At 52.9% G+C, this 27,366-nt stretch overlaps 1 protein-coding gene across 1 annotated transcript in view; it reads right to left on the bottom strand.

The window, feature by feature from the left end:
• The window catches only part of SEPTIN9 (septin 9), a 216,237-nt gene extending 212,076 nt beyond the window's left edge, over positions 1 to 4,161 (bottom strand). The window contains exon 1 of the mRNA XM_021670915.2: positions 4,128 to 4,161. Within this exon, the coding sequence (XP_021526590.2) occupies positions 4,128 to 4,146 (19 nt within the window). The 5' untranslated portion in view covers positions 4,147 to 4,161. The remainder of the gene's footprint in view (positions 1 to 4,127) is intronic.
• Positions 4,162 to 27,366: the final 23,205 nt, after the last annotated feature.

A 27,366-nucleotide genomic window follows, 5' to 3' on the forward strand; every position in this document is an offset into this window, starting at 1 on the left:
ACAGACTAGGGAGAGGGCTGGCCAGGACTCAGGCTCAGCTGGCTGGCTCACAACTGGGAGGCCTTGGAGGGGGACAGAGCCGGACAGAGCCACAGACTAACTGCAGGAGGTGACTTTTTCTCTCCAGCCCAGGTCCCCTGAATGTGCCAGAGCAGACAAGCTTGGACGTGAGGAGACAAGAGGAAACGAGAAGAGGTGGAGACAGGATTGGGGGAGAAGAGGAAGAAACCCTGTGCCGTGCCCTTCCCACGCTCGCCTGTCCCCAGGGTTAGCTGACTGGCAAAGTGTTCCGTGAGGGTGCAATTCTGGGCCCTTCCCATAAGCCAGCTCCCGGGGCGCTGGGTGGGGGTGATCCCCGTCCACCATGGCGAGCCAGCACAATGAATCACAGCAGAAGCTGCTTCCTCTGAGGGTGCAGCCTCCCTCTCTGCCCAGGACGGGCACGGTGGCTCATGTCTGTGATCCCAGCACTTTGAGAGGCAGAGGCGGGTGGATCACCTGAGGTCAGGAGTTCGACACCAGCCTGGCCAGTATGGTGAAACCCCGTCTCTACTAAAAATATAAAAATTAGCTGGGCATGGTGGCCTGCGCCTATAATCCCAGCTACTCAGGAGGCTGAGGCACGAGAATTGCTTGAACCCAGGAGGCAGAAGTTGCAGTGAGCCACGATCATTCCACTGTACTCCAGCCTGGGCGACAGAGCCAGACTCCATCTCAAAAAAAAGGGATCTCCAGAGTAATTCTCAGGTACCAGTGGGGGTGTGACACAAGTTCATCCACGCTTCTGTGGCTCGTGGGCCTCAGGTAAGTCCTCCTGCCACCACCACAGGGGGTTTCCAGGGGAGCCTGGGAATAAAGGCAAGTTCCACGTGACCTAGTATGCAAAGGCAGTCCCAGAACTCAGAACCCACAGAACCGGGGGGTGCAGTGCAGCTAGTTCCAGTGCTGAAGGGCTCAGGGAGGGACCCTGCAGCTCACTCTGACTGTAGTAAGGGAATATCATGAAGGCTCCTGGAGCGCCCTAGCAATGGCGTAACCCCAGCCTTCTCCATCCTCCTGCTGTCAATGACAATCATGACCATGACAGCAGTAACAGACTACTGAGCAGGCATTTCTCAGCGTTTTCAAATATGAACTCGTTTAACCTTTACAACAACATAGCACCGTCCCATTTAACCAACCAGGCAGAGGAGACGCATGAGGTGAGAACCTTGTGCCACAGGGAGAAGCGGCAGCCCGGTGGGATTTGACCCCAGGAGGCTGGCAGCTCTGAGCCACTGGGTATAACCACTGGACCACACTGCCTGTAGACTACCACTACCTCCACCCCATTGGTGGGCCCAGTGAGGCACCTCCAGGAAAGCCTGGAGCAGTGTGGAGCTGCCAGAGAGAACCTGTCCTGTGTACCCCTGAACCCTGCAGCCGCTCCATGCGGGCCCTTGCTTCCTTCCTCATTGGAAAAGACCTTCTCAAAGACGGGGTCTCACTACGTCACCCAGGCTGGAGTGCAATGTCTATTTCTGGGCGCTATCATAGTGCTGCAGCCTCAAACTCCTGGGTTCAAGTGATCCTCCCATCTCAGCCTCCTGAGTAACCGGGACTACAAGTGCACCTGGCCAAGTCCCTGGTTATTCTCCACTACTCGAGACTTCTCCTTCCTCAAGGCCCAGCTCAATCTCACCTCCCCCTAAAACCTCCCAGGCACTCCTGTAGTATTTGGAGGCTGAACTGCTCAGGAGGGAGGGGTGTTAATGAGCTGGTGTCTCGCCCTCATCCTGACATCCTGAACTTGCGGGGAGAGTGCAAGTTCTCTGCAAGCAAGGACTACATCTCATGATCATTCCTGCACCCACTGAGACCTGGCCACGTGTGCCCAACACGTAAAGCGTGTTTGATGACTGTGTATAGACCCACGGTACTCGAGATTGCCCCAACGCATCCTTCTAAAATCTTTCTCCTTTTCAGACGCTCCCAAGTGCTCAACCCAGCTCTGCCAAGGACAAGGGCACAGTCATTCTGTTTACTCTGCAGCCCATACGTATGTCCAGAAGCAATCAGCCCACTCAACCTAGATGAAAAAAAAAAAAATCCTTCCTGTTCTTCTTGGACTGTCAGACCCTGGGGGATTTTCAACATCGTATGCTGCTTTCCTTAATTTCAGGGTGTTGATGGCTGTGGAGGGGTCAGCCTGACTTCTGCGAGTGCCCCCACCCACAGCAGCCACAGGGCTGGCACCAAGAGAACGCCAGGACACTCAGCATGAGGGCAAGAGCCCACCCCCACCATCAGCCCCCTCCAGCCCAACCCCATACGGCTGCAGTGCAGTGACCCAGCACACCTTGGGCCACTGCCAAGGGGGGAGAGAACCAGAAATGGTCTGAGCCCTCCCTTCCCCCACCCTGGAGGGGCCCGCCCCTTTAGATAAACACAAGGAGCCACTGAGGCTGCTCTGCAAGAGCTGGTTCCTGCTCACCCCATAGACTCTACTTCCACCTACTGCAAAAGGTTCTGTCCTTAAAAAAAAAAAAAAAAAAAAAAAAAGATACCCAGTAAGGGGTGGGGTAGGTGTGGGGGAGAGGTGTAAGGGCCAAGTGATGGTCTCCCCACCTCAAATAAGCCCCAGGTACAGAGACTCCAAGCCTGCTTCAGGGCCCTTCCGGCCTCTGTGCAGGAGTCTCTGCAGAAAAGGCCCAGGACCCACCATCTGGGAGGACCCCGGTCGACCCCACTGTCTGGACCCACTTGTGGGAGGTGAAGTGTAACCAAGGGCAAACAGCCCTCCCCGGGCAGGCTAGAGATCCCCAGGAACGGGCCGTGCGTGGCGCGATGCCCGCAACCATCTCAGGCATTTGGAGCATGTTGGGGAGGAAGCCCCAGTGCCAAAACCAAGCATGTGCCACCCGGAAGCCCCTCCCGCCCACCAGCACACCAACCCACCCAAGCTCCCGACAGAGCTGTGCTCGGGCAGTGTCAAGGGCCATGTTGTTCACAACAACCGGGTGAAAGTTGACATTCTAAGCTACTGACCCAGAAGGGTATTTTCGGGGAAGTTCTGAGTAATCCTCTCTGAAACAAGGTATTCTTTATTACTCATTTTGGTTCCGAAATATGGAAAACCAGAGGAAACCAACAATGGCCCACGGGCAGGGGGATGGCCATCATGGCTTCTTCATCTCCAACTAAGGCCCATGATTCTGTCCGCCATCACTAAAAAGTAATTCACGGGTCCCTGGCAGATAACTTCGTATCCAACTGAACTAAAGGAGGAACCTTAAACAGTAGGTTTCTAGAGTTAGCAGAAGAGGAGCCGCTGTTTATAACTTGAGGGCTGAGGAGGACAAAGTGTCCTGCCTGCCTGGATCCTTCGGAGGCAACCACAAAGGAAAAAAGACAAAGAATGAAGATCTGGAGTGCCCTCAACCTGCCCTTGTGGCCTCAGTGTGCCCATCTGTGAAATGGAACTTCAGAGTACCAGAGGGGGAGCCTCTTATGAAGGCTCCTGAATCGGCTCATGGTGAGGCCCAAGTCAGGCCCCCTCCGCCTGCTTAAGGCGGGCCCTGCTTGGGTGGAGTGAGGATGTCAGCCGCTGGCAGCGTCCTGAGCCCAAAACATGAACCCCAGTCGCCAAGTTTGGGCACTACTGGACGGTCCCATCTGGAGGCCATCCCGTGCCCCACTGAGCATTGGAGAAAACAGAGAGAATTCGAAGAAAAGGTGCTGCGGCGTGGATCACCAGCCCTGCAGGCTGAACCCAAGGACACCCCTCCACCCAGCCCCCACCCCATCCACCCACACAGACGCACAGGGACCCAAAGCACCCGGCCGGACTGGAAAGTCAGCGATTCCTGCGGGGATATGAGGGTGCAAGGGGCGAGGAGGAGGGAGCGTCCCCCAGGGCAGCCCCTCCCACACTCGAACCAGAGCTGGAGACAGCGCAGGGGACCCTCGGCTCAGGTCGAAAGCCGCCCGACAGCGGCCCCGTCCTGGGAGAAACTCGACCTGCGGTGTGGCCGCCCTGGGGACCCGCTCAGCTCCGGGGGCGCCTCGCCACCCGGGCCGCAGGCGCTCAGGTGAGCAGCGCTGGTCCCAGGACACCAATCCCTCCCCACGCCGGGCGCGAAGCCCACCTGAGTACGACTTCTTCATGGTGACGCCGTGGCCGCCGCTCCCAGTCAAGTGTGGCAGCGAGGCCGCGGGGCGCGGGCTCCCAGGGCGCTAATCCCGGGCCAGGAGTAGGAGGGAAGGAGGAGGGGGCGGCCCGCCGTCCCGATAGCACCCGGCCCCGCCCCGGCTCCGCCCCAGCCCCGCCCCTCCTCGGAGGTGCGCGAGGAACCCAGGCCCGGCCGGCTGTGATCCCGCCTCGGCCCCGCCCCTGCCCCGCCCCATAAAGGTGCTCGCCGAGCCCCGCCCCCGCCCGCCTCTGCGCGGCGCTGCACCTGGCGGAGTGGGGCTGGCAGGCTCCGGGCCTGGGAGGGGGCGCCCCCGCGCGGCAGCGCAGATCGGGCCGGGCCGGGGGTGGGGGCCGCTCGCGTGGCCCCGCGCTCCCGCAGCTCCGCACACCCCGCTCCCTGCGCTGGCGCCAATGGCTGGTTCCGGGAATCGCCGCACTTCCCAGTCCCGAGTCTGGGCAGGGCGGGCCCGGCCAGGTGGAAGCGGGAGGAGGTGCGGGCGCTCGGGGCGGCCCCGGGCACAGCCGGCTGTCGGAGCCGGGGCGCCGGCTTAGTGGGCCAGGGCAGGGCGGGACAGGACCAGACAGCTGTCCTGCTACTTTTCCGGTAATCAGAAGGGCAGAGTGCATCGATGAGTTGGGGCCTTGGTTTCCTCACCTGTAAATGGGTGCGCTGGGCACCGTGCGCAGCTCGGTGTCTAGGTGCAGCGGAGCAGACACAGGGAGCCGCCCTTTACAACTCGGGTACCGCTCGCGGAGGTGAGAGGGTGCAAAATTCTCTCTGAAGGAGTCTCTCTACTTTGATATCCTTCAAGAAAGCTCCACGATAAAGCGGCGTTTCCAACTTACAGAGGAAGAAGTGACTAATTCTGACTCGAGGGTGGTGTCAAGAGTTTTACTGCGGCGAAATCAAAACGGGGTTTTAAGGAATTAGCAGGCAGCCAAGGTGATGGAAGGCAGCTGTTAAGAGGGAAGGGCGTGGCGGAGCCTGGGAGGCCCGAGGTATCACAGCGAGCGAGGAGAGGCAGAGGCAGGGCCCTTGCACAGCTGCCGATGGAGGCCCTAGAGGACGAGAGGAAGGTGGGAGGCCAGTTAGCTGGGAGTTCTGGGTAAGAGCGCAGCACTGCCTTCTCCTGCAGCCCTCCCAAAAATGCACAGGAGGCTGAAAGTGTAATCAACAGCACCGAAAACTCCTCCTCCCCTTCCCCTCTCCTGTACTCTCCGTGGGGGTCCAAGAAGCATTTTCATTTCCTGCCTGAGTGTGGGAAACTTAAATGCATGAGAACGGAGGCCCGTGTGGTACCGTGGGTTCGTTCAGTCCCACCTGCCTCCTTTCTTGAGTAATCTGTCCAGCCACGCCCTGCAGAGGGGGCAGCCTGACCCGAGGAGCCTCCCCTCACCCCAGGTAGAGCTGATTGGACCAGAGCGGACACTGGACTCCAACTGAGCCCACCCCTTTCCTTATCTCGGGGTTAGAGGCTCAGGAGGCCTCGGGAGGGAGGTGCTGTAAGGGAGAGGAGCAGGGAGTCTGGAGGAGTTGTGAACAGCGTCCTGGATTCTGGGATGTCCACGCCCTAACCGCAACCCCCACCCACACGCCCACTCACCACTTGTACCAGCACCAGCAGATTCCGGCTCAGGCTCTGTCCTCACTCGGCCAGCAAGCGCCATGATGACCCTGCCCCGGGCCTAATGCCTGGGATTCCCAAAGTCCTGCAGCCTCTCAAGAATCTGGGTTATGGGTGCATTGCTGGCTTTGCGCATTTTACTCAGCGCAAGTCAGAGGTCCCCTAGTGCACAGCCACCCTGAGGGTGCCAGCCCTGGGTGTTCCCTGGCTTTGGGTTCTACGATCACGCTTCTGTCTGGGGTCACAATTCACAGGAACCTGGGCACCCAGGACCCGAGGACATCTGCCTGGAGTGATGTTGGACACATGTCATGGGTGCTTCCTGTGTGATGGTTCCTGAATATCTGAATCTTCCTTTCGATTCCAGAAATCAGAAAGAAGGATGCGAGAGGGAGGGAGGGAAGGCTGGGAAGGAGGGGTTCTATACATTTCGAGATGCATGAAGATTAATCTGTCATGAAATTAGAGTTTTAAAAAAGGAAAAATTTAAATTGTTTAAAATTTTTATTTTTATTTTTATTTTATTTTTATTTATTTTTTTTTTTTTTTGAGAGAGAGAGACAGAGTTTCGCTCTTTTTACCCAGGCTGGAGTGCAATGGCGCGATCTTGGCTCACCGCAACCTCCGTCTCTTGGGTTCAAGCAATTCTCCTGCTTCAGCCTCCCGAGTAGCTGGGACTACAGGCGTGCGCCACCATGCCCAGCTAATTTTTGTATTTTTAGTAGAGACGCGGTTTCACCTTGTTGACCAGGATGGTCTCGATCTCTTGACCTCGTGATCCACCCGCCTCAGCCTCCCAAAGTGCTGGGATTATAGGCGTGAGCCACCGTGCCCAGCCTAAATTTTGATTTTAAAATTTGTATGTATGAAGCTTAATTGTTTAAGCATCAAATTTTGTTTTTATTTATTTTTATTTATTTATTTGAGAGAGAGTTTTGCTCTTGTCACCCAGGCTGGGGCGCAGTGGCAACATCTCGGCTCACTGCAACCTCTGCCTCCCGGGTCCAAGCAATTCTCCTGACTCAGCTTCCCAAGTAGTAGCTGGGATTACAGGTGCCTGCCACACCTGGCTAATTATTTTTGTAGTTTTATTTTATTTTTTAGTAGAGACAGGGTTTCACCATGTTGGCCAGGCTGGTCTCGAAGTCCTGACCTCAGATAATCCGCCCACCTCAGCCTCCCAAAGTGCTGGGATTACAGGCATAAGCCACCGCACCGGGTCTATTTTTTATTTTTTTAATTTAATTTTTATTTTTTTGAGATGGAGTTATGCTCCTGTCACCTAGGTTGAAGCGCAGTGGGTGATCTTGGCTCACTGCAACCTCTACCTCACACATTCAAACGATTCTCCTGCCTCAGCCTCCCAAGTAGCTGGGATTACAGGCATCTGCCATCACGCCCAACTAATTTTTCTATTTTTAGTAGAGACAGGGTTTCACCACATTGGCCAGACTGGTCTTGAACTCCTAACCACAAGTGATCCGCCCTCCTTGGCCTCCCAAAGTGCTGGGATTACAGGTGTGAGCCACCGCACGTGGCATAAGCAAATTTTAATTGTTTTTCACAGACAACTCTCTAAAACGTATGATACCATCCCCTGCCTTGGTAAGAAGAGCATACCAAACACATGACTCTTTCCCTCACGGCTCAGGACCGTCACAATGGCACTTTGAATGTTATCTACACACATACCGCCATCTTACTCCTTTGCTAAATGTCCCCAGGCTACTGTGCTATGCAATTTTTTAAAATTGTCTTTCGGGCCAGGTGCGGTGGCTCATGCCTATAATCCCAGCACTTTAGGAGGCTGAAGCTGGTGGATCACTAGTTCAGGAGTTCAAGACCAACCTGGCCAACATAGTGAAACCCTGTCTGTACTCGAAATACAAAAAATTAGCCAGGCGTGGTGGCAGGCACCTGTAGTCCCAGCTACTCGGGAGGTTGAGGCAGGAGAATCGCTTGACCCTGGGAGGCAGAGATTGCAATGAGCCGAGATCACGTCATTGCACTCCAGCCCAGGTGACAGTACAAGACTTCGTCTCAAAATAAATATATAAAACAAAAATAAAATTGTCTTTCAAACACTCAGTTCATCCCCCCTCCTAACTGGGAGCTTTATGACCAGTTGCGTAATTTCCCCAAGCTTCAGTTTTCACTCCTATGAAAGGGGAGTGCAGTACCCCACACACACGGCTGGTGTGATGATCAGGAAGCTAATGGGTATGAAGTGCCTCACTGTGCTCTGGTCACTAAAACCTGAGACACGCGGCATTGGCTTTGGGAGCGGGCAGTGAGCAGAAGCCTGGAGGAAGCTGGCAAGGGCATGCAGGAAAGTATAGAAAATGAGCCGGGCCTAGTGCTGTATGTCTGTAGTTCCCGCTACTCAGGAAGTTGAGGCGGGAGGATCACTTGAGCCCAGAAGGTCAAGATCACCCTGGGCAACATAGTGAGATCTCATTTATTGAAAAAAAGAAAGAAAGAGGTCACGTGCAGTGCCTGAAGCCTGTAATCCCAGCACTTTGGGAGTCTGAAGCAGGCGGATCACCTGAGGTCAGGAGTTCGAGACCAGCCTGGCCAACATGGTGAAATTCTGTCTGTCTCTACTAAAAATACAAAAAATTAGCCAGGTGTGGTGGCTGGTGCCTGTAACCCCAGCTACTCAGGAGGCTGAGGCAGAGAATCACTTGAGCCTGGGAGACAGAGGCTGCAGTGAGTCAAGGTTATGCCACTGCACTCCAGCCTGGGCAACAGAGCGAGACTACATCTCAAACAAAAAGAAAAGAAAGGAAATGCTACTGGATATTGGAGGAAGGAACCCTTTCTCATGTGGTGGCAGAAGGTTTAATAAAACTGTTGCCTGCCATAACATAGAAAGTAGACACCGAGGCCGGGCGCCGTGGCTCAAGCGTGTAATCCCAGCACTTTGGGAGGCTGAGGTAGGTGGATCATTAGGTCAGGAGATTGAGACCAGCCTGGCTAACACAGTGAAACCCCATCTCTACTGAAAATACAAAACAATTAGCCGGGCGTGGTGGCATGCGCCTGTAGCCTCAGCTACTCAGGACGCTGAGGCAGGAGAATCACTTGAACCCGGGAGGCAGAGGTTGCAGTGAGCCAAGATCACACCACCACACTCCAGTCTGGGTGGCAGAGCAAGATTCCGTCTCAACAACAACAAAAAAAGTAGGCACTGAGCATACCTGGCTGGCTTGATGCTGTAGCTGATGAGTTTTCCAGGCAGGACGCTGAAGGTGCTCCTGGCTCCTTCTGCCTGTAATAAAATGGAAAAGGAGAGCGATGAGCGAGAGCAAACGATTTCATTTTCCAGTGGAGCAGGGAGGAAATGTAAAGGCAGGAACAGGCTTTTCAGCCAGCAAAGGATTCTCAAAGTGAGAAAGGGCCTCGGGACAAAGAAGTCCAGAGGGGACCGTAAGATCCTCGATTAAGACCTCAGTGAAAAAAATGAAAGGTGCCTCATAAACCCCTTTAGACAGACAGAGGCATTCTGAGGACCCTAGGGGTGTTCCTTGTGGACTTTTCTGTTGAAGGGCAGGTCTTCTCAAAGCACAAGGGTCTTTTCTCACTTGAAGCGCCAGGTGGAGGAGGATTTATCTCTGAAAGTGTGTGGTGCTTAGGGAAAGAGCCGGTATGCAAAGGCTGCATTCGGTACGATTCCAACCATACGATATTCTGGAAACGGCAAAGCTAGGAAAACAGTAATCAGGGGCTGGTGGGAGGGAAGGAGGGAGGAATGGATGGCGTGCAAGGCATTTGGGAGCAGTGAAACTCTTCACTGTGATGCTGTAATGGTGGATGCCTGACGTTATTCATTTGACTAGACCCATGTCGTGTAAAACAGAGTAAAACCAACTTCAGTGAACAGTGGATCTTAGCCAATAATAATGTATTCATTGTGGCTCAGCAATTGTAACAAAGGTGCCACATTAATGCAAGATGCTAATGAGCAGGGAAATTTGGGGGAGGGGAGAGGAAGTTTCGGGAATTCTCTGTACTCTCCAGGTAACTTTTTTGTTAACGTAAAACTGCTCCAAAAGGAAAAATCTATTATTTTTTTGTGAGGGAGGTTTTTGGGCCCGGCGTGGTGGCTCACACCTGTAATCCCAGCACTTTGGGCAGCCGAGGTGGGCGGATCACGAAGTCAAGAGATTGAGACCATCCTGGCCAACATGGTGAAACCTTGTCTCTACTAAAAATACAAAAATTAGCTGGGCATGGTGGCATGCACCTGTAATCCCAGCTACTTGGGAGACTGAGGCAGGAGAATCGCTTGAACTGGGACCCGGGAGGCAGAGATTGCAGTGAGCGGAGATCGTGCCGCTGCACTCCAATCTGGGCGACAGAATGAGACTCCGTCTCAAAAAAAACAAAAATAAAAAAGTAAAATAAAATAAAAGTTTTGTGAGGGAGGTTTTTGGGCCCGGCGCGGTGGCTCACGCTTGTAATCCCAGCACTTTGGGCAGCCGAGGTGGGCGGATCACGAAGTCAAGAGATTGAGACCATCCTGGCCAACATGTTGAAACCTCGTCTCTACTAAAAATACAAAAATTAGCTGGGCATGGTGGCATGCACCTGTAATCCCAGCTACTTGGGAGGCTGAGGCAGGAGAATTGCTTGAACTGGGACCCGGGAGGCGGAGATTGCAGTGAGTGGAGATCGTGCCGCTGCACTCCAATCTGGGCGACAGAATGAGACTCCGTCTCAAAAAAAACAAAAATAAAAAAATAAAATAAAATAAAAGTTTTGTGAGGGAGGTTTTTTTTTTTTTTTTTTTTTCTTTTGAGACAGAGTTTCGCTCTTGTTACCCAGGCTGGAGTGCCATGGCGCGATCTCAGCTCACCGCAATGTGAGGGAGGTTTTTGTCTAATGGAATAAATTTTAGATTACTCCACAGGAAGCTCCTAGGTTGGTTTGTTTTTGTTTTTGTTTTTTTGAGACAAAGTCTCGCTCAGTCACCCAGGTTGGAGTGCACTGGCGTGATCTCAGCTTACTGCAACCTCTGTCTCCCAGGTTCAAGCGATTCTCCTGCCTCAGTTTGCCGAGTAGCTGGGATTACAGGCGCATGCCACCACGCCCAGCTAATTTTTATATTTTTAGTAGAGACGGGGTTTCACTGTGTTGGCCAGGCTGGTCTGGAATTCTTGGCCCCAAGTGATCCTCTCGCCTTGGCCTCCCAACGTGCTGGGATTACACACGGAGCCACCGCACCCCGCCAAGTTTCTAAAGGAATTATGTTCTTGCACTAAATGGGATGAAGAGAGGACAAAATGACCTGGGCACGGTGGCTCACGCCCGTAATCTCAGTACTTTGGGAGGCTGAGGCGGGCAGATCATGAGGTCAGGAGTTTGAGACTAGCCTGGCCGATATGGTGAAAACCCCGTCTCTACTAAACATACAAAAATTAGCCTGGCGTGGTGGTGGGCGCCTGTAGTCCCAGCTACTTGGGAGGCTGAGGTGGGAGAATCGCCTGAACCGGGGAGGCGGAGGTTGCTGTGAGCCAAGATCACGCCATTGCACTCCAGCCTGGGCAACAGAGCAAGACGCCATCTCAAAAAAAAAAGAGGACAAAATGGGAGAGGATTTTAGAGCCTCAACTTTTAGAGGAAGGAAATGGGCTGAGAGGGCTACTCAGTTGCAAACTCAGTTTTTTAAGAAAAGGGAAGAGTGAATCAGGAAGGAGCCAGAGGCCCGGAGAACACACCCAGGCATAGGGCTTGAAGACCCTCCACACCCAGGAGTCTCCTCCGCACCAGGCCCTGGTTTACACAGTTGGATCCTGGACCTCCAGTCTGAGCTCAAAACCACAGTAGGTGAGGCTTCAGGAGTCTTGGGATGGGGCAAGCGGACTTCACAGGTGGGAGGGATGTGAGTTGTGGCCTGAGGATGGGCTGTGGCAGAGCACATTTTCCAAAACAGCCACAGCAAGATGTCCCATTCCACCTGCTTCTCCACAATGTGACCTTGAAACTCTTCCCACGGAGAGGAACTGCCCGAGTGAAACTGACAGAAGGAGGCAGAAGTGCCTTCCAAGGATGGAGGGTCTGGTCTGGGGACCAGCTGAAGGCTGACTGGGCTCACACTGCCAGCACCAGAGCTGGGAAGACTTGAAGATCAGGACTGCTGACCAGGGTGCCTACTGGGGACTTCCCCATGGCGGGTTGCTTCTAAGATGACTGCACTGATCCTTGCCTCCTGGTACTCACGGCCTCTGTAGCTCCTTTCTTCCCCACCACCCTCCACTGACAGAGTCTCACTCTTGTCGCCCAGGCTGCAGTGCAGTGGCTGAATCTCGGTTCACTGCGACCGCTGCCTCCAGGAGGCAGAGCGATTCTCATGACTCAGTCTCCGGAGTAGCTGGGATTACAGGCGCCTGCCACCACACCTAGCTAATTTTCCTTTCTAAGCAACAGAATACATCCGTGCCGAGGGGCTGTCACTTTCACTCATGATCAAGTTGCAAGAGATTCTCATTTCTATCTGGCCAGCAGACTCCCTTCCCTGCTGACTTTGATAGACTGAGTGGCTATGTTGGGAAAGCCCGCACAGGAGGAGCCCAAGGCCACACCAGATAAGAGGCTGCAGCTGCTACTGTGTTCTCTGGGCCCCTTGCGTTCAGAGCCCTGAGCTGCCAAGTGGGAGTCAGAGCCCTCATGTAGAGCGGATGCCCTAGGGATTCTATGAGTCATCTGTCACTGCATAACAAAAGACCATAAATTTCATGGTTTAGAGCAACACACATACTGCCTCACAGTCTCTGGGGGCCAGGATTCTCAACGGGGCTTAGCTGGGTCTTCTGTCACCATCTCTCAAGCTGGGGTTTCATCTGAAGACTCAGCTGGGGAAAGATCTGCTTCCAAGCTCATGCAGTACTTGGCAGAATTTCATTTATTTTTGTTGTTGTTGTTTTGAGACAGAGTTTCACTCTTGTTGCCCAGGCTGGAGTGCAGTGGTGTGATCTCGGCTCACTACAACCTCTGCCTCCCGGGTTCAAGCGATTCCCCTGCCTCCCCACCTCTCGAGTAGCTGGGATTACAGGCACCACCACGCCTGGCTAATTTTGTATTTTTAGTAGAGACGGGGTTTCTTCATGTTGGTAAGGCTGGTCTCGAACTCCTGACCTCAGGTGATCCACCTGCCTCGGCCTCCCAAAGTGCTGGGATTACAGGTGTAAGCCACTGTGCCCAGCCTCTTCTGTCAACTTCTTTCCAGATCTTTCCTCTGCTGCTTTCCCAGACTTCCAGGACTCAATGATTAGATGTGGCTTTGACAGAGATTGTTCCTGTCTTCCGGCTCCAGAGGGGCCCTGACATGCCAGGTCTGGGGCCACCTTTGCATCTTCGGCTCAGTCAGCTGCTCTCGGCCTGCTTGGCTCGGTGTCTGCTGCTGACTGCCTCTCACTTTATGGCTGGCCCGGGGGCTTGCACTTGTTGGGCGACTGAAGCCTTGCTGCATATGTGAAATTTATGGTAAAGGTGTGGCCACGCACACACTCCCACATGCCTGGTGGAAGTGTTCCTTGCTACCGCCCTTCCGGAAAGCACTCTGGAAATATCCTCCAGAGCTTTTCAAATGCCCATGTGCCTTGTCCTGGTAATTACATTGCTTTTTCATTTTCTGATTCAACAAATATTTCTTTTCTTTTCTTTTCTTTTTTTTTTTTTTTTTTTTTAATAGAGACAGGGTTTCACCATATTGGTCAGTCTGGTCTCAAACTCCTGACCTCAGGTGATCCACCTGCCTCGGCCTCCCAAAGTGCTGGGATTACAGGTGTGAGCCACCGCGCCCAGCCTCTTTTTTCTTTTTTTTTTTTTTGAGACACAGTCTCGCTCTGTCGCCCAGGCTGGAGTGCAGTGGTGCCATCTCGTCTCACTGCAACCTCCCCCTCCCAAGTTCAAGAGATTCTCATGCCCCAGCCTCCTGAGTACCTGGGACTACAGACATGCGCCACCATGCCCAGCTAACTTTTTTGTATTTTTAATACAGACAGGGTTTCATTATGTTGGCCAGGCTGGTCTCGAACTCCTGACCTCAAGTGATCTGCCCACCTTGACCTCCCAAAATATTGGGATTACAGGCATAAGCCACCACATCTGGCCTCGACATATATTTCTTGATTACTCATCATGGACCCCAGGATGGGGTGCTTATACTTTGGTAGGGAAAACAGATGCTGATCAAATAATCATAGAATCAATCTAAATAAAATGACAGGAGCTGAGGTCAGGAATTCAAGACCAGCCTGGCCAACATGGTGAAACCCCATCTCTACTAAAAAATACAAAAATTAGCTGTGTGTGTGTGGCAGGCGCCTGTAATCCCAGCTACTTGGGAGGCTGAGACAGGAGAATCGCTTGGACCCAGGAGATAGAGGCTGCAGTGAGTCCAGCCTGGGCAACAGAGGGAGACTCCGTTTCAATAAATAAATAAAGTAAGATAATAAATAAATAACACGTGCAGTATGGAGTGCTTACACTTTGGTAGGGAGAACAGATGCTGATCAAATAATCATATAATCCAAATAAAATGACAGTAACCATAAAGGCTAAGTAGGTGCAAGAAGAGACCAGGGTCCCCTGGTGGAGGGCAGGGAAGACCAGTTGAGATGGAATGATAAGCAAGGATTAACCAGGAAGAACAGAGGGCTGAGGTTGCTGGCAGATAACGCCCGTGCAAAGGCCCTGTGGCCGCAGGGAAGGTGGACCACACAAGGAATGGGAAGAGGGTCCTGGAGGTCAGAGCCCAGAGAGGCCGCACAGAGTGGAGGAACCAGGCCTTGTATATGCATGAAGGAATTGGATTTTTATCTTAAGAGGAGTAGGAAGTCAGAGAAAGGTCTGAGAGGGAAGCAAGGCTGACCAATCAAATCTGCATTTTGCAATCATGGTTCTCATCGAACTGTGGAGTGACCGGATGGACCAGAGCCAGTGAGGAGCCTCAGCTGTGCTTCAGGCAAGAGGATACACTGGCTTGGACCTCAGCTGGGGAAAGGGAGAGATGGGAATGTATTCGAGCGAAATTCCAGAGATAAAATCACCCAGACCTGGGGTTGGGCTGCCTCTGGAGGCCGAGCCTGGGCACGAGGCGTCAGGGATGACTCAGGATTCCGGCAGGAGCAGCAGGATGGCAGGTGGTGCCTTTGGCAGAGACAGGAAAGAGCGAGAGAGGACGGGCCGGCTCCAGGCGTGCTGTGTTGTGTGTTCAGTGCGTCCAAGGGGAATTGTTGGGTGCGCACTGGGATATTCAGTTTGCTGTGCAGAGGTGGGGTCTCTGCTGGAAATACACTCCGTGAGTCATCTGGGTAAAGGTGGGAACTGAGCTGTGGGATGAGACTGCCCAGGGCCCTGCCATCAGGAAACAGACACTCCCACCAAAGGTAGCAAAAGGATGCCCATTGCAGCCTTATTTATGAGACCAGGAAATTTAAAACAAGCAAGTCGTTAATACTAGGTTGAGAGTTTAAATACAAGCTCTCGGATTGGGTGGGAGAGTGTGCTTAACCGTGGCGAGTATAAATGAAGCCCGCAGGAGCCGTCTTAGAACAGGGAGAGGTGGTGTTTGCACAACACTGAGAATGGACTGAAGGCCCCCGAGTTGTTCATTTTCAAATGGCTAATTTTGTATTACGTGAATTTCACTTCAATAAATTATTTTTTAAGGCCGGGCACGGTGGCTCACACCTGTAATTCCAGCACTTTGGAAGGCTGGGGCGGGCAGATTGCCTGAGGTCAGGAATTTGAGACCAGCCTGGCCAACGTGGTGAAACCCCATCTCTACAAAAAATACAAAAATTAGCTGGGTGTGGTGGAGCATGCCTGTAGTCCCAGCTTCTCCAGAGGCTGAGGCTAGAGGATTGCTTAAACCCAGGAGGCGGAGGTTATAGTGAGCTGAGATCACGCCACTGCACTCCAGCCTGCAGAACAGAGCAAAATTTTGTCTCCAAAAAAAAAAAAAGTTACTTTTTAAATGAAGGCTATAAGTACTACATGTAAATAAAGATTTCACACTTTCCTTTTTTTGAGACACAGTTTCGCCCTGTCACCCAGGCTGGAGTGCAGTGGCACGATTTCAGCTCACTGCAAACTGCCTCCCAGGTTCAAGTGATTCTCCTGCCTCAGCCTCCTGAGTAGCAGGAATTACAGGCACGCACCATCAGGCCCGGCTAATTTTTGTATTTTTAGCAAAGGCAGGCTTTCACCATGTTGGCCAGGCTGGTCTCGAACTCCTGACCTCAGGTGATCCACCCACCTCGGCCTTCCAAAGTGCTGGGATTATAGGCGTGATCCATTGCACCTGGCCAGTGTTATTATATTTTAAAGAGTCTTTTGTTTCATCTTAAATTAATGAAAGCTTTTACGATTAAACTCACCGTTATTAGGACCTAAAGCAAGTTTCATTTTGTTTCTGGATCTGGGTGTTTTGGTCTAGAGCTAATTTTCAAGGAATCGTTTGTCATCCGCTTCTGATGTGCAGTTTCCACGAAAGCCTGTGTTCTGTAGAATATACGATGCAGAGTCTGAGGTCACGCAGCTCACACACACTCCCTCCCTCCCCACGAGGCAGGGTTCTGGGCCTGTCAGTAACTGAGGCCCACAGGGGCCTGAGCTGCTCCCAGACCAGGCAAGCCAGGGTGCAGTCCCTGGCCCTGAGGCCAGGCGCTCTTGCTTCTCCACATCAGGTTTCTGACAGCGGCTGGGCTCCCCTGAAGAGTCCCCCATCCTGGATTCATGACAAGCACATCCTCAGAGCAGGCATTTTCTTCCCTCGCCAGCAGCCTGAGCAGCGCATGGCTCCTCTAGAGTAAACCGGGGACCGAAGATACTAGAGACACCCCACTTCTCGCCTTTTTTTTTTTTTTTGAGACAGAGTCTCGCTCTGTTGCCCAGGCTGGAGTGTAGTGGCGCGATCTCGGCTCACTGCAACCTCTGCCTCCTGAGTTTTCAAGTGATTCTCCTGCCTCAGCCTCCTGAGTAGCTGGGATTACAAGCATACGCCACCACACCCAGCTAATTTTTTTTTGTATTTTTTGTAGAGATGGGGTTTCACCATATTGGCCAGGCTGGTCTCGAACTCCTGACCTTATGATCAGCCCACTTTGGCCTCCCAAAATGCTGGGATTACAGGCATGAGCCACCTCGCCCAGCCCCTTCCCACCTTCTTTAGCGAATCATTCCACGGGCGCTGGAGCAGCCACGCCCCTTGTGTTGCTCCTGCCTGCCCCAGGGTGCACGCCATCATGCCCATAGGTATCATTGTCATACAGAAAACAGGGCTCTGAGGTCACAAAGTGGCAACAATTCAACGCGAAGCAAACCTTCATAGGCTTCTCTTCACTGCAGGGCTTCTCAGAGCCTGTAGTGTGCTCGTGGGGGCTGTGGGTCTACATAAGGGCTAGACACATAGCATTTCCCAAACGCATTGACCCCACAACCTTTTCATCACAAGGCACCTTGCTGGTTCCATGGGGCATCCTTTAGGGAAAATGGGCACCGTGGGATGGGGGTGGAGGGGCATCCATCGGCCACCACAAGGCCACACATTAGAGGTCAGCCTGGCGTCCAACCCCAGAGCCAAATGAAGACTCCTCCCAACCTTCGCCTGGTCCCCCCTGCCTGTGTCACCTCCTACGGGCCTTGCCTGCTGCCTCTCTCTCTCTCCCTGTTCCTCCTGGCAGGGGGAGGAGCCAGGATGGGCTTTCAGTGAGGAAACTGCCACTCCAGGGCTAGAGGGAGGCAAGGGACTGGCATCCTCCCTGACACTCCATCTGTGCCTTTTGCTAGGGGGATCAGGGGGATTCCTGAGAAACATCAGCAGAAAAGCCCGAGGCAAGTTTCCACCCAGAATCTCATCTTTTTTTGTTTTTTTGAGATGTAGCCTCCCTCTGTCGCCCAGGCTGGTGTGCAGTGGCACGATCTCAGCTCACTGCAACCTCTGCCTCCCGGGTTCAAGCGATTCTCCTGCCTCAGCCTCCTGAGTAGCTGGGATTACAGGTACCCGCCATCATGCCTGGCTAATTTTTGTATTTTTGTAGAGATGGGGTTTCACCATGTTGGCCAGGCTGGTCTTGAACTCCTGACCTCAGGTGATCCGCCAGCCACAGCCTCCCAAAGTGCTGGGATTATAGGCGTGAGCCACCATGCTCGGCCTAGAATCTCATCTTAATCTCAGCTTTCCCTCTTACTCACTTCACGAGCCCCCAAGACCTGCAGGAGGGGCCAGTCACTGTCCGAGCGTCCCTCGTGCGTTCCCGCTCCGTGCTGCTCAGGCCATCCTGTCCCCAGCAGGTTCTTTCCACGGACTCTGATCTGTCCTCAGTGGGGCGGGCTTCTCCTGCCATGGGGTTGCCGCCTCTGAACAGCCAGACCATGTGCTTGACTCAATTGTGGGGGGAGGCACCGCTCTCTCTGCACATTGGAGTCTTCAGGAACTTAAACAAATACCCACCCCAGAACAACTGAATCAGAATCTCTGGGCCTGGAGATTTTTCCAGTGCTCTCTGGGCTGAGAACTGTGGGTCTGGTAGAGGGAACCCAGAGATCTAGGTGGAAATCCCAATTCTGCTACAAACCGTCCTTCAGTGTCTGAGCCTCCGTTTCCCTATCTGCTCTGTGGGGGCCAGCAATGCTGCACTGTTGCGGGGGTTGGGGACAATGCACCTATTGTCACACTACTGCACCCCCAGGTAGATGGTGAGTGACGAAGGGCAGGGCCCTGACCACACCCGGACTCCAGTGCTTCCCTCGGCTGTGTGCAGAGACGCCTGATGAAGATTTGATAAAGGATTGAAAACCCACCGTGGGACCCGGCCTGGGAAACCAAGCCCCACGCAGGCCTCTCTCACAGGTGACCGGCCAGGCGGAGAAAAGCCAGGTGTCTCCACTTCTCACAAGAGCAATCGCAGCACAGCTCTCAAGAGTAAGTGAATCTTGATTGGTTTTCATTTAAAACATAAATAAATACAGGGCCTGCCAAGCAGCGCTGATGGGAATGCTGTGAAACGGGCTCTCAGCCCACAGGGACTGCAGCTGCAGGTGGCTCGGGTCACAGGGGGCCAGAGTCAGGAGCTGAGTCACTCGGCCCCTTGCGCCCATGGGTCCCATCTCAGGTCTCCTTAGCACACTCTGCTCCATCTCAAAGCTCCTTGAAAGTGTCTTTTGGGGCCGGGTGCTGTGGCTCACGCCTGTAATCCCAGCACTTTGGGAGGCTGAGGCGGGTGGATCACGAGGTCAGGAGTTCAAGACCAGCCTGGCTAACATGGTGAAACCCCATCGCTACTAAAAATACAAAAATTAGCTGGGTGTGGTGGGGTGCACCTGTAGTCCTAGCTACTCGGGAGGCTGAGGCAGGAGAATACCCTGAACCCGGGAGGTGGAGTTTGCAATGAGCCAAGACTACCATTGCGCTCCAGCCTGGACAACAGAGTGAGACTGTCTAAAAAAAAAATACAGGCCGCCAGTTACATTCGAACTTCAGATAAGCAGGAAAGAATTTCTGTTAGTATGAAATATTTGGGACATATTTACACTAAAAGAAATTATTGTTAATCTGAAATTCAGGTGTAACTTGGGAGCCTGCAGTTTTACTTCGTAAGTCTGGAAACCCAATGGCTTCACCACCCCCACCCCCACACCCCTAAGAGGGATCCCTCCCCTGCTCCCAGCCATTCAGGGTTCCCAGACACCAGGCTGAGGACCGAGGCCAGCCGGTGACAAGTTCTCACCTGTCCAAGTCAAAATGCGATAAAAGAGGACAACGCAGAGAGGCGGTTTTGTAAAGTGAAGGTGTTCAAAGGTCTGGTCTTCGTTGCGGTTTTTTTCTTTCTTCTTGTGTGTGTGTGTATGAGAGAGAGAGGGAAAGAGAGAAAGAGAGTAAGTGTCCTCGAAAAATAGAACAATGCTATCTAGTATCTAGTAACTGGACACTGAGAAATATTTTTGTTGTTGTTTTTTTGAGATAGGGTCTCACTCTGTCGCCCAGGCTGGAGCACAGCAGTGCGATCACGGCTCACTGCAGCCTCGACCTCCTGGGTTCAAGTGATCCTCCCACCTCAGCCTCCCAAGTAGCTGGCACTACAGGTGTGCACCACGCCTTACTTACTTACTTCATTTATTTAATCGTAAAGATGAAGTCTCATGTTGCCCAGACTGATCTCCAACTCAAGCAATCTTCCTGCTTCAGTATCTCAAAGGACTGGGATTACAGGCATGAGCCACTGCACCAGACTTGAAATTTTTTTTTTTTTTTGAGATGGAGTTTTACTCTGTCACCCAGGCTGAAGTGCAATGGCGCAATCTCAGCTCACTGCAACCTCCACCTCCCGGGTTCAAGCAGTTCTTCTGCCTCAGCCTCCTGAGTAGCTGGGATTACAGGTACCTACCACCACGCCTGGCTAATTTTTTTGTGTTTTTAGTAGAGATGGGGTTTCACCATGTTGGCCAGGCTGGTCTTGAACACCTGATCTCAGGTGATCCACCCGCCTCGGCCTCCCAAAGTGCTGGGATTACAGGCGTGGCCACCGTGGCCAGCCAAAACTTTTCACAAATAAGGAAATAAATAAAATAATGGCGATAGCAAGTATTTTGTGTCTTTAAGAATATGTGTCAGGCCGGGCGCAGTGGCTTACGCCTGTAATCCTAGCACTTTGGGAGGCCGAGGTTGGTGGATCACCTGAGGTCAGGAGTTCAAGACCAGCCTGGACATCATGGTTCTGAAACCCCATCTTAAAAAAAAAAAAATGTGTCTTTTTGGCAACATAATAAAAATTTAGTGACCCCACTGGAGGCCTCCAGTTTTGCAAAAAAAAAAAAAAAAAAAAAAAAAAAAAAGATAGCAGATCTAAAAATCCCAATCTCAAAGCCTGGGGAGCTAAAATGACTGTTCCAACCTCAGGGCAGGGCCAGACCAGCCCCAGGCACTCTCCAGTCCCGCCATCTCCCCCTGAACCCCACCCCCTCATCCCTCCTGGCCCCATCTGACTGACCTCTGGGATTTGGGCTCAGTTCCCCAGAGCTGGCACTTCCCACCTTCCCAGCCCCTCCCCCCGCTGCAGCAGGGGCTGCAAGCCACTTCCTGAATGTGGGGCTGCAGACCTGGCCTGGGACCCTCCCTGCGCATCTCTTCCTAGCTGAGAACCTTGGGGAAAAAAATCACGTAACTTTTCTGATATTTTGTTTCATTACTCATGAAGTGGAGTTAATGACCCCTGCCCCACGCCCGAGTTGTTCAAGGTTGGGCAGACGCGACATGGGTGTGTCCACATACGCGTGTCCATCACATTGCACATTTATAATGTGTGCATTTTTCTGTGTCAATGTTAAAATTCAACAAAACAGTTTATCAAAAGTTAGCAATTAACTCCAATTAGCAAGCAGGCTTCCAATAGGGAGAAACTGATCCTGTTTATCTTTCGAAGAAATTTGATTACCTCCAACTTTTTTTTTTTTTTTTTTGAGATGGAATTTCGCTCTTGTCACCCAGGCTGGAGTGCAGTGGCATGATCTCAGCTCACTGCAACCTCCACGTCCAAGGTTCAAGTGATTCTCCTGCCTCAACCTCCTGAGTAGCTGGGACTCCAGGAGCACACCACCACACCCAGCTCATTTTTTGTATTTTTAGTAGAGATGGGGTTTCACCATGTTAGCCAGGATGGTCTCGATCTCTTGACTTGTGATCCACCTGCCTAAGCCTCCCAAAGTGCTGGAATGACAGGCGTGATCCACCAAGCCACCTCCAACTTTTAAATGGGAACAGTAATTTTTATTTTTATTATTATTATTTATTAAGATGGAGTGTTGCTCTGTCATCCAGGCTGGAGTACAGTGGGGTAATCTTGGCTCACTGCATCCTCCACCTCCCAGGTTCAAACAATTCTCCTGCCTCAGCCTCCTGAGTAGCTGGGATTATAGGCTCCCGCCACCACGCCTGGGTAATTTTTGTATTTTTAGTAGAGATGGGGTTTCCCCATATTGGTCAGGCTGGTCTCAAACTCCTGACCTCAGGCGATCCACCGGCGTCGGCCTCTCAAAGTGCTGGGATTACAGGCGTGAGCCACCGCTCCTAGCCAGGACCAGTAATTTATTATTTGTGGTCTGCATGCAGCTGGCAGGGCCCACTGTGGGGGGAAAAAACATTCAGCTGAACTCACATTTGGGTCAGTTTCAGGAGGCCTTATTTTTAAAAATTAACCTCCAAACCCATTACATTCCAAAAAGCTAAAAAAATTACACTGTTTTTAATGGACTCACAACAAAAGAAAATATTTAAAGCATTAGAAAGATGGCATTTTAAGTTCATTTTCCAAGTCATCCTGCATAGCAAAGACATAAACTATTTTTTATTTATTTTTTTATTTTTTTGAGACGGGGTTTCGCTCTTGTTACCCAGGCTGGAGTGCAATGGCGCGATCTCAGCTCACCGCAACCTCCGCCTCCTGGGTTCAGGCAATTCTCCTGCCTCAGCCTCCTGAGTAGCTGAGATTACAGGCACGCGCCACCATGCCCAGCTAATTTTTTGTATTTTTAGTAGAGACGGTGTTTCACCATGTTGACCAGGATGGTCTCGATCTCTTGACCTCGTGATCCACCTGCCTCGGCCTCCCAAAGTGCTGGGATTACAGGCGTGAGCCACCGCGCCCGGCCCTGACATAAACTTTAAAAAGATGAAATTATAAGATATAGCCATAATTTTTTAAAAAAGTAAGGTAACCATCTCCATCTGACAGACACTAAAAATATGGCCAGGCATTGGAGCCACACTCTGCATAGGGGTGGGAACAGGGCTCCCCATCCGTGTGCCTGGAGAGGGGAGGAGGTAGCCACTGCCTCAGAACCCTGGTGCCCAGGGACTCAGCATCTGGATGGCAAATCTACAGTCCCCTAGGAGGTGGGCGCTCTGAGCCAACAACACACAGCCTCACCATTTTGGAATAGGGCCACCTACTGGGAGGTGGGGAGGAAGACAGAGAGACAGAGATTGAAATGAGATGAATCTACACACCTCACCCCAACCACATGGCAAAGCTGCTGCTAATAAAGACGATTAAGAAAATCAACCCTTAAATCACTGCAGGTAAAATGGAAACAATAGAAGCGTCTGAAAATGATTTCAAATTAAAATGTTTAGGCTCATCAAGAAAGCAAGAAGTTGTAAAACCAAAACGGGCTTAAATGAATTAAGAACAGGTGGTCATGAAGGAGAATCAGTGAGGAATCCTGGAAGTTAAAGGTATAATTTGTTTCTTAGTTTTTTCTTCTTTCTTGTAAAAATTTTTTCTATTCTTCTTTTTTAAAAACTATTTTGGCCGGGCATGGTGGCTCATGCCTATAATCCCAGCACTTTGGGAGGCTGAGGTGGGCAGATCACGAGGTCAAGAGATCGAGACCAGCCTGGCCAACATGGCAAAACTCCATCTCTACTAAAAATACAAAAATTGTCTGGGTGTGGTGGCGGGCGCCTGTAGTCTCAGCTACTGGGGAGGCTGAGGCAGGAGAATCACTTGAACCCGGGAGATGGAGGTTGCAGAGAGATCACGCCACTGCACTCCAGCCTGGGCAACAGAGCAAGACTCTGTCTTGAAAAAAATAAAAGGAGCGGGATTACTTGTTCGCCTCTTTCTCTGGGCATGGAGGGTTGGCAAGAGCGGTCCTCAGGCCAGTCTCTGTGGCCCTCCAGGACATTCTGCAAGTGCATGAATAATGGGTCACGACTCACTGTTCTGGTGATCCGAAGCTCACAGGTGATGCATGCTCCTTTAGAATAGAAAGAAGAGACAGTCATGGCTCCTGGTGGCACTGAGGGTGTGTTTTCATAAACGTCCATTTAACAGCTGTGACAGCTGGAGGTCATCATTCATGGGGCATCTGGCTCTACCCCAGACATGGTCCCTCCGAGCAGCCCCTGCAAACACAGGAACCCACCAGAGGCTGAAGAGCCCTAGAGGAGACCAACTTGGCCCTCCCGTACCTGCACTGAATTGCCTGCCTTGCTGTCCCCAAGGCAGACCTTTCCCTTGCTCCCTTGCTCCCTCCAGGGGACACCCATAGACCCCAGGGCCTGCGCTAGACCCCTGAGAGAGGATGATTCCCAAGACTAATTCATTCATATTCTCTCCATATTTTCCCAGCCCCTGTTCTAAGATGTCAGGGATTTTGCGCAGGGCACAAAGCAGAAGCTGATATGAGACAGGGGTCCCTCCTGCCTCTTTACAAGAGCTGTGCTCGCTGGCTGCACGGGGGCGGGGGATACACGATGGGTGAGGGAGGGGTGTGTATTAGTTCCTTCTCATGCTACTATAAAGAACTTCCCTGAGACTAATTTATAAAGGAAAGAAGTTTAATTGGCTCATAATTCTGCATGGCTGGGGAGGCCTCAGGAAACTTACAATCCTGGCGGAAGGGGAAGGAGAAGCAAGCGCCTCCGTCACAAGGTGACAGGAGAGAGAAGAGTGAATGAAGAAGGAACTTGCTGAACACTTATAAAACCATCAGATTAGCGTGGTGGCTCATGCCTGTAATCCCAGCACTTTGGGAGGTCGAAGTGGGTGGCTCACAAGGTCGGGAGTTCAAGATCAGCCTGATCAAGATGGTGAAACGCTGTCTCTACTAAAAACACAAAAAATAGCTGGGTGCAGCGGCAGACACCTGTAATTCCAGCTACTCGGAAGGCTGAAGTGGGAGAATCACTTGAACCCAGGCGGCAGAGGTTACAGTGAGCTGAGATCACGCCACTGCACTGCAGCCGATAGAGTGAGACCCCATTAGATTTGTGAGAACTCACTGTCACGAGAACAGCAAGGGGGAACCGCCCCCATGATCCAATCACCTCCCACCTCAACACGTGGGGATAACAGGTCCCTTCCTTAACACGTGGCTTTGGCTCTGGGCTTCACACCACAGATTCACTGACACCTCATCACAGTTCCTACAGCACCCATTTCACAGATGAGGAAACAGAAGCCCCGAGAGCTCATGTCCCCTGCTGGAGGTCTCTCAGCTGCTCAGCAGGCAAGCCCAAACTCAGTTCCTGACAGCAGCAGGTCTGTGCCTGGAACTCCACTGCAGCCCTCTGCTGGGCCCCTACGCTACCTTTTGAGATGTCCAGTGTAGACACGCCGACTCTGCACTGAGTACGCACATGGGTATTCTCTGCTTCCCGGCTTCATTCATTACAAATCCCAGGCATCCAGGAAAGTCCCTGGTCACAGGGAGCCCAGCGGTTCCTGCATGGGAGGGCAAGGGGACAGAGGAGTGGTTCCTCTCCACCCTGCCTCTGAGCTGAAAGACTTATTCTCCGGCAACGTCGCCTGGAAAGAGGCCTGTGGACTCCTAACCAGAGGGTGCAGGACCCAGTAGCTCATGTCCGTGCCACGTACCAGGTGGCACGCTGACTGGGCTGCTGCCAGCCGGCAGTGACTCAGGCCTCAGAAATGACAGGCTTCCGTGGAGATGGAGGGCGCTGGGGTTGGGTGGCCACCCCAGGAGGAGCCTAAACCCCCGCTGGGGGAAGGAGAGCAGGATGGAGCTGGGCCGCAACATGAGAGGCCTGGGGTGGCTGACCCAGGTCACACCTTCCAGGAGCCACTGACAGGCCCCAGCAGGAGAGGTGGAGGCAGTGTAGGACAGGCCTAGAGGGCACGGGAGGGGCTGGGCCTCCGCAGTGGGGGAGAAGATGGCCTCTCAGCGCTGACCGTCAGGAGGCCTGGCCTGCCGCCCCATGCTGTGTGCCCATGAGGCCCCTATTCTGCGACAGGGAGCAGCCCCCTCACCTGGCCAGGTGCCAACTGAGGGACAGCTTGGCCCTGTGCAGGGCCACCTTCCTGCATGCGGAATCGTTACCTGGAGGCAGGACTGGAAAGTGTTCTCACTTTATTACATTCCTGGGCCCGCCGAGCTCTTTCGCAGGCTGAGCTGTGGATTACGTGCTTATGAGTTGGCACAAAGAGGGGGCTGGGTCTGATTCATCTGTGTGCCCTACCCACTCCCCACACAGGATCGGGCGCAGACAGACACTTCCCATGCTTACGGGAGGAAACAGACTAGGATGGGGAAGAACTGGCCTCTGGGGTCCCTCTTTCTTCCCGCCCTATCCCCCAAAAGTTGCCTTCCTGGAACCCCCATCCCCACATCCCCCATATAGGTTTACATGCTGATCAGTGGTGGAGGTTCTAGGCAACACGGAGCTGGGAGGCTGAACGGGTTCTGGAAGCCCGCAGCCGACCCCCTGGAGCAGAGGCCTTGGCCAGCTGCCAGCTATGTTAGGTCTCCAGCTATGGCTCCCATGAAGGGCTTTGCCATCCTAGATGCGGGGGCGCCGGGAGGGAGAGACTGGTGAGCCATTTGGGAGAGGTGGACGCTGGACAGGGCAGGAGCAGTGGGCAGAGAAGAGGAGCCCACAGCTCCTGGGGGAAGATCGCCAGGATTTGGAGATGAGACCTGGACACAGGGCTTGGGGGACACGCAAGCGGAGCCTGGCCGGTGGGTCAATAAGAGGTCATTCGCTGAGTAGGGGACATGAAGGAACAGGGAGCTGGTGCATCAGGCGCAGGGAGGCACAGCTGAGCCAGGACATGGAGGTGACATAATTGACATGTGGCTGTGGCTGCAGCCGGTGACTTGGGAGAAATGGCACTGAGATGATTCAGAAGAGGAGGGCCGGAGACCACGTCCTGGACCCGGGGATGTCCACCTTTAAGGGGAAAGCAGAAAAAGAAGGGCTGGGAGAAGCCAGAGCCGGGAGGGAATCCAGGCCAGAACCACACTGGTAATCACGGGACAGAAGGTTGAGAGAGTGACATGCCAGGAGAGCTGCAGCTTGCTGGGTTGGCAGAAGGGGCAGATGGTGAGTAGGGGGAGGTCATGGAGGAGGGATGGGGTGGAGGGGCAGGGAGTTCAGGAGAGAGAGGAAGTGGACCTGGGAGAGGAGACAACGCCTTGCTTTTAGTGCAAAGAGCCTTGAGCACATATTTATGCCAGGAGAGAATGTCTAGGCTTGAAGGGGGAGGTGAGGGCTGATGGCACAGGGCTTCCAGGAGAGGCCAGCTCGGCCTGGAATAGAGAGTGGGGCACAGCTTCCACGGAGGTGGAGAAGGGGACACAGTCCCTCATCTGTGATTAAATGCCAATGGAATCTGGGCACTGGGAAAGAAGGGCAGCACCTACCCTCTGGAGGCTTCCAGTCTAGTGGAGGCTGATGGGTGGGAGGCAGATGCATAAACATGGGGATCAGGACTGGGAAGCAGCGTGGGAGCCAGGAACACCCGGCCTTCTTCCCATCCCTGGGTGCCCAGCATCTGGGAGCATGAGTGGTGACCTGCAGGTGGGTCCCCCTGGTTAGCGGGGGAGTAGGGGAAGGCAGATGGAGTAGGGAGTCTTGAGTGACAAGCCAGTGTCCCTGGCACCCATCTCTGAGCATGGCAGACATGGTCCTGTCTCCACAGTGCTCCAGGTCCAGCTCAGCTTCTTCCCTGGAGGGACACGCCCAGAGGGGCACCCAGCCACATGCAGCAAAAGATGCGCTTCTGATGCGCCCTCTGACCTGGCTCCGCCTCTGTAGCCCTC

Source organism: Aotus nancymaae, unplaced genomic scaffold, assembly GCF_030222135.1.
Source record: "Aotus nancymaae isolate 86718 unplaced genomic scaffold, 86718_ANA_hifiasm-v0.15.2.pri h1tg000089l, whole genome shotgun sequence".
Classification (NCBI taxonomy): domain Eukaryota; kingdom Metazoa; phylum Chordata; class Mammalia; order Primates; family Aotidae; genus Aotus; species Aotus nancymaae.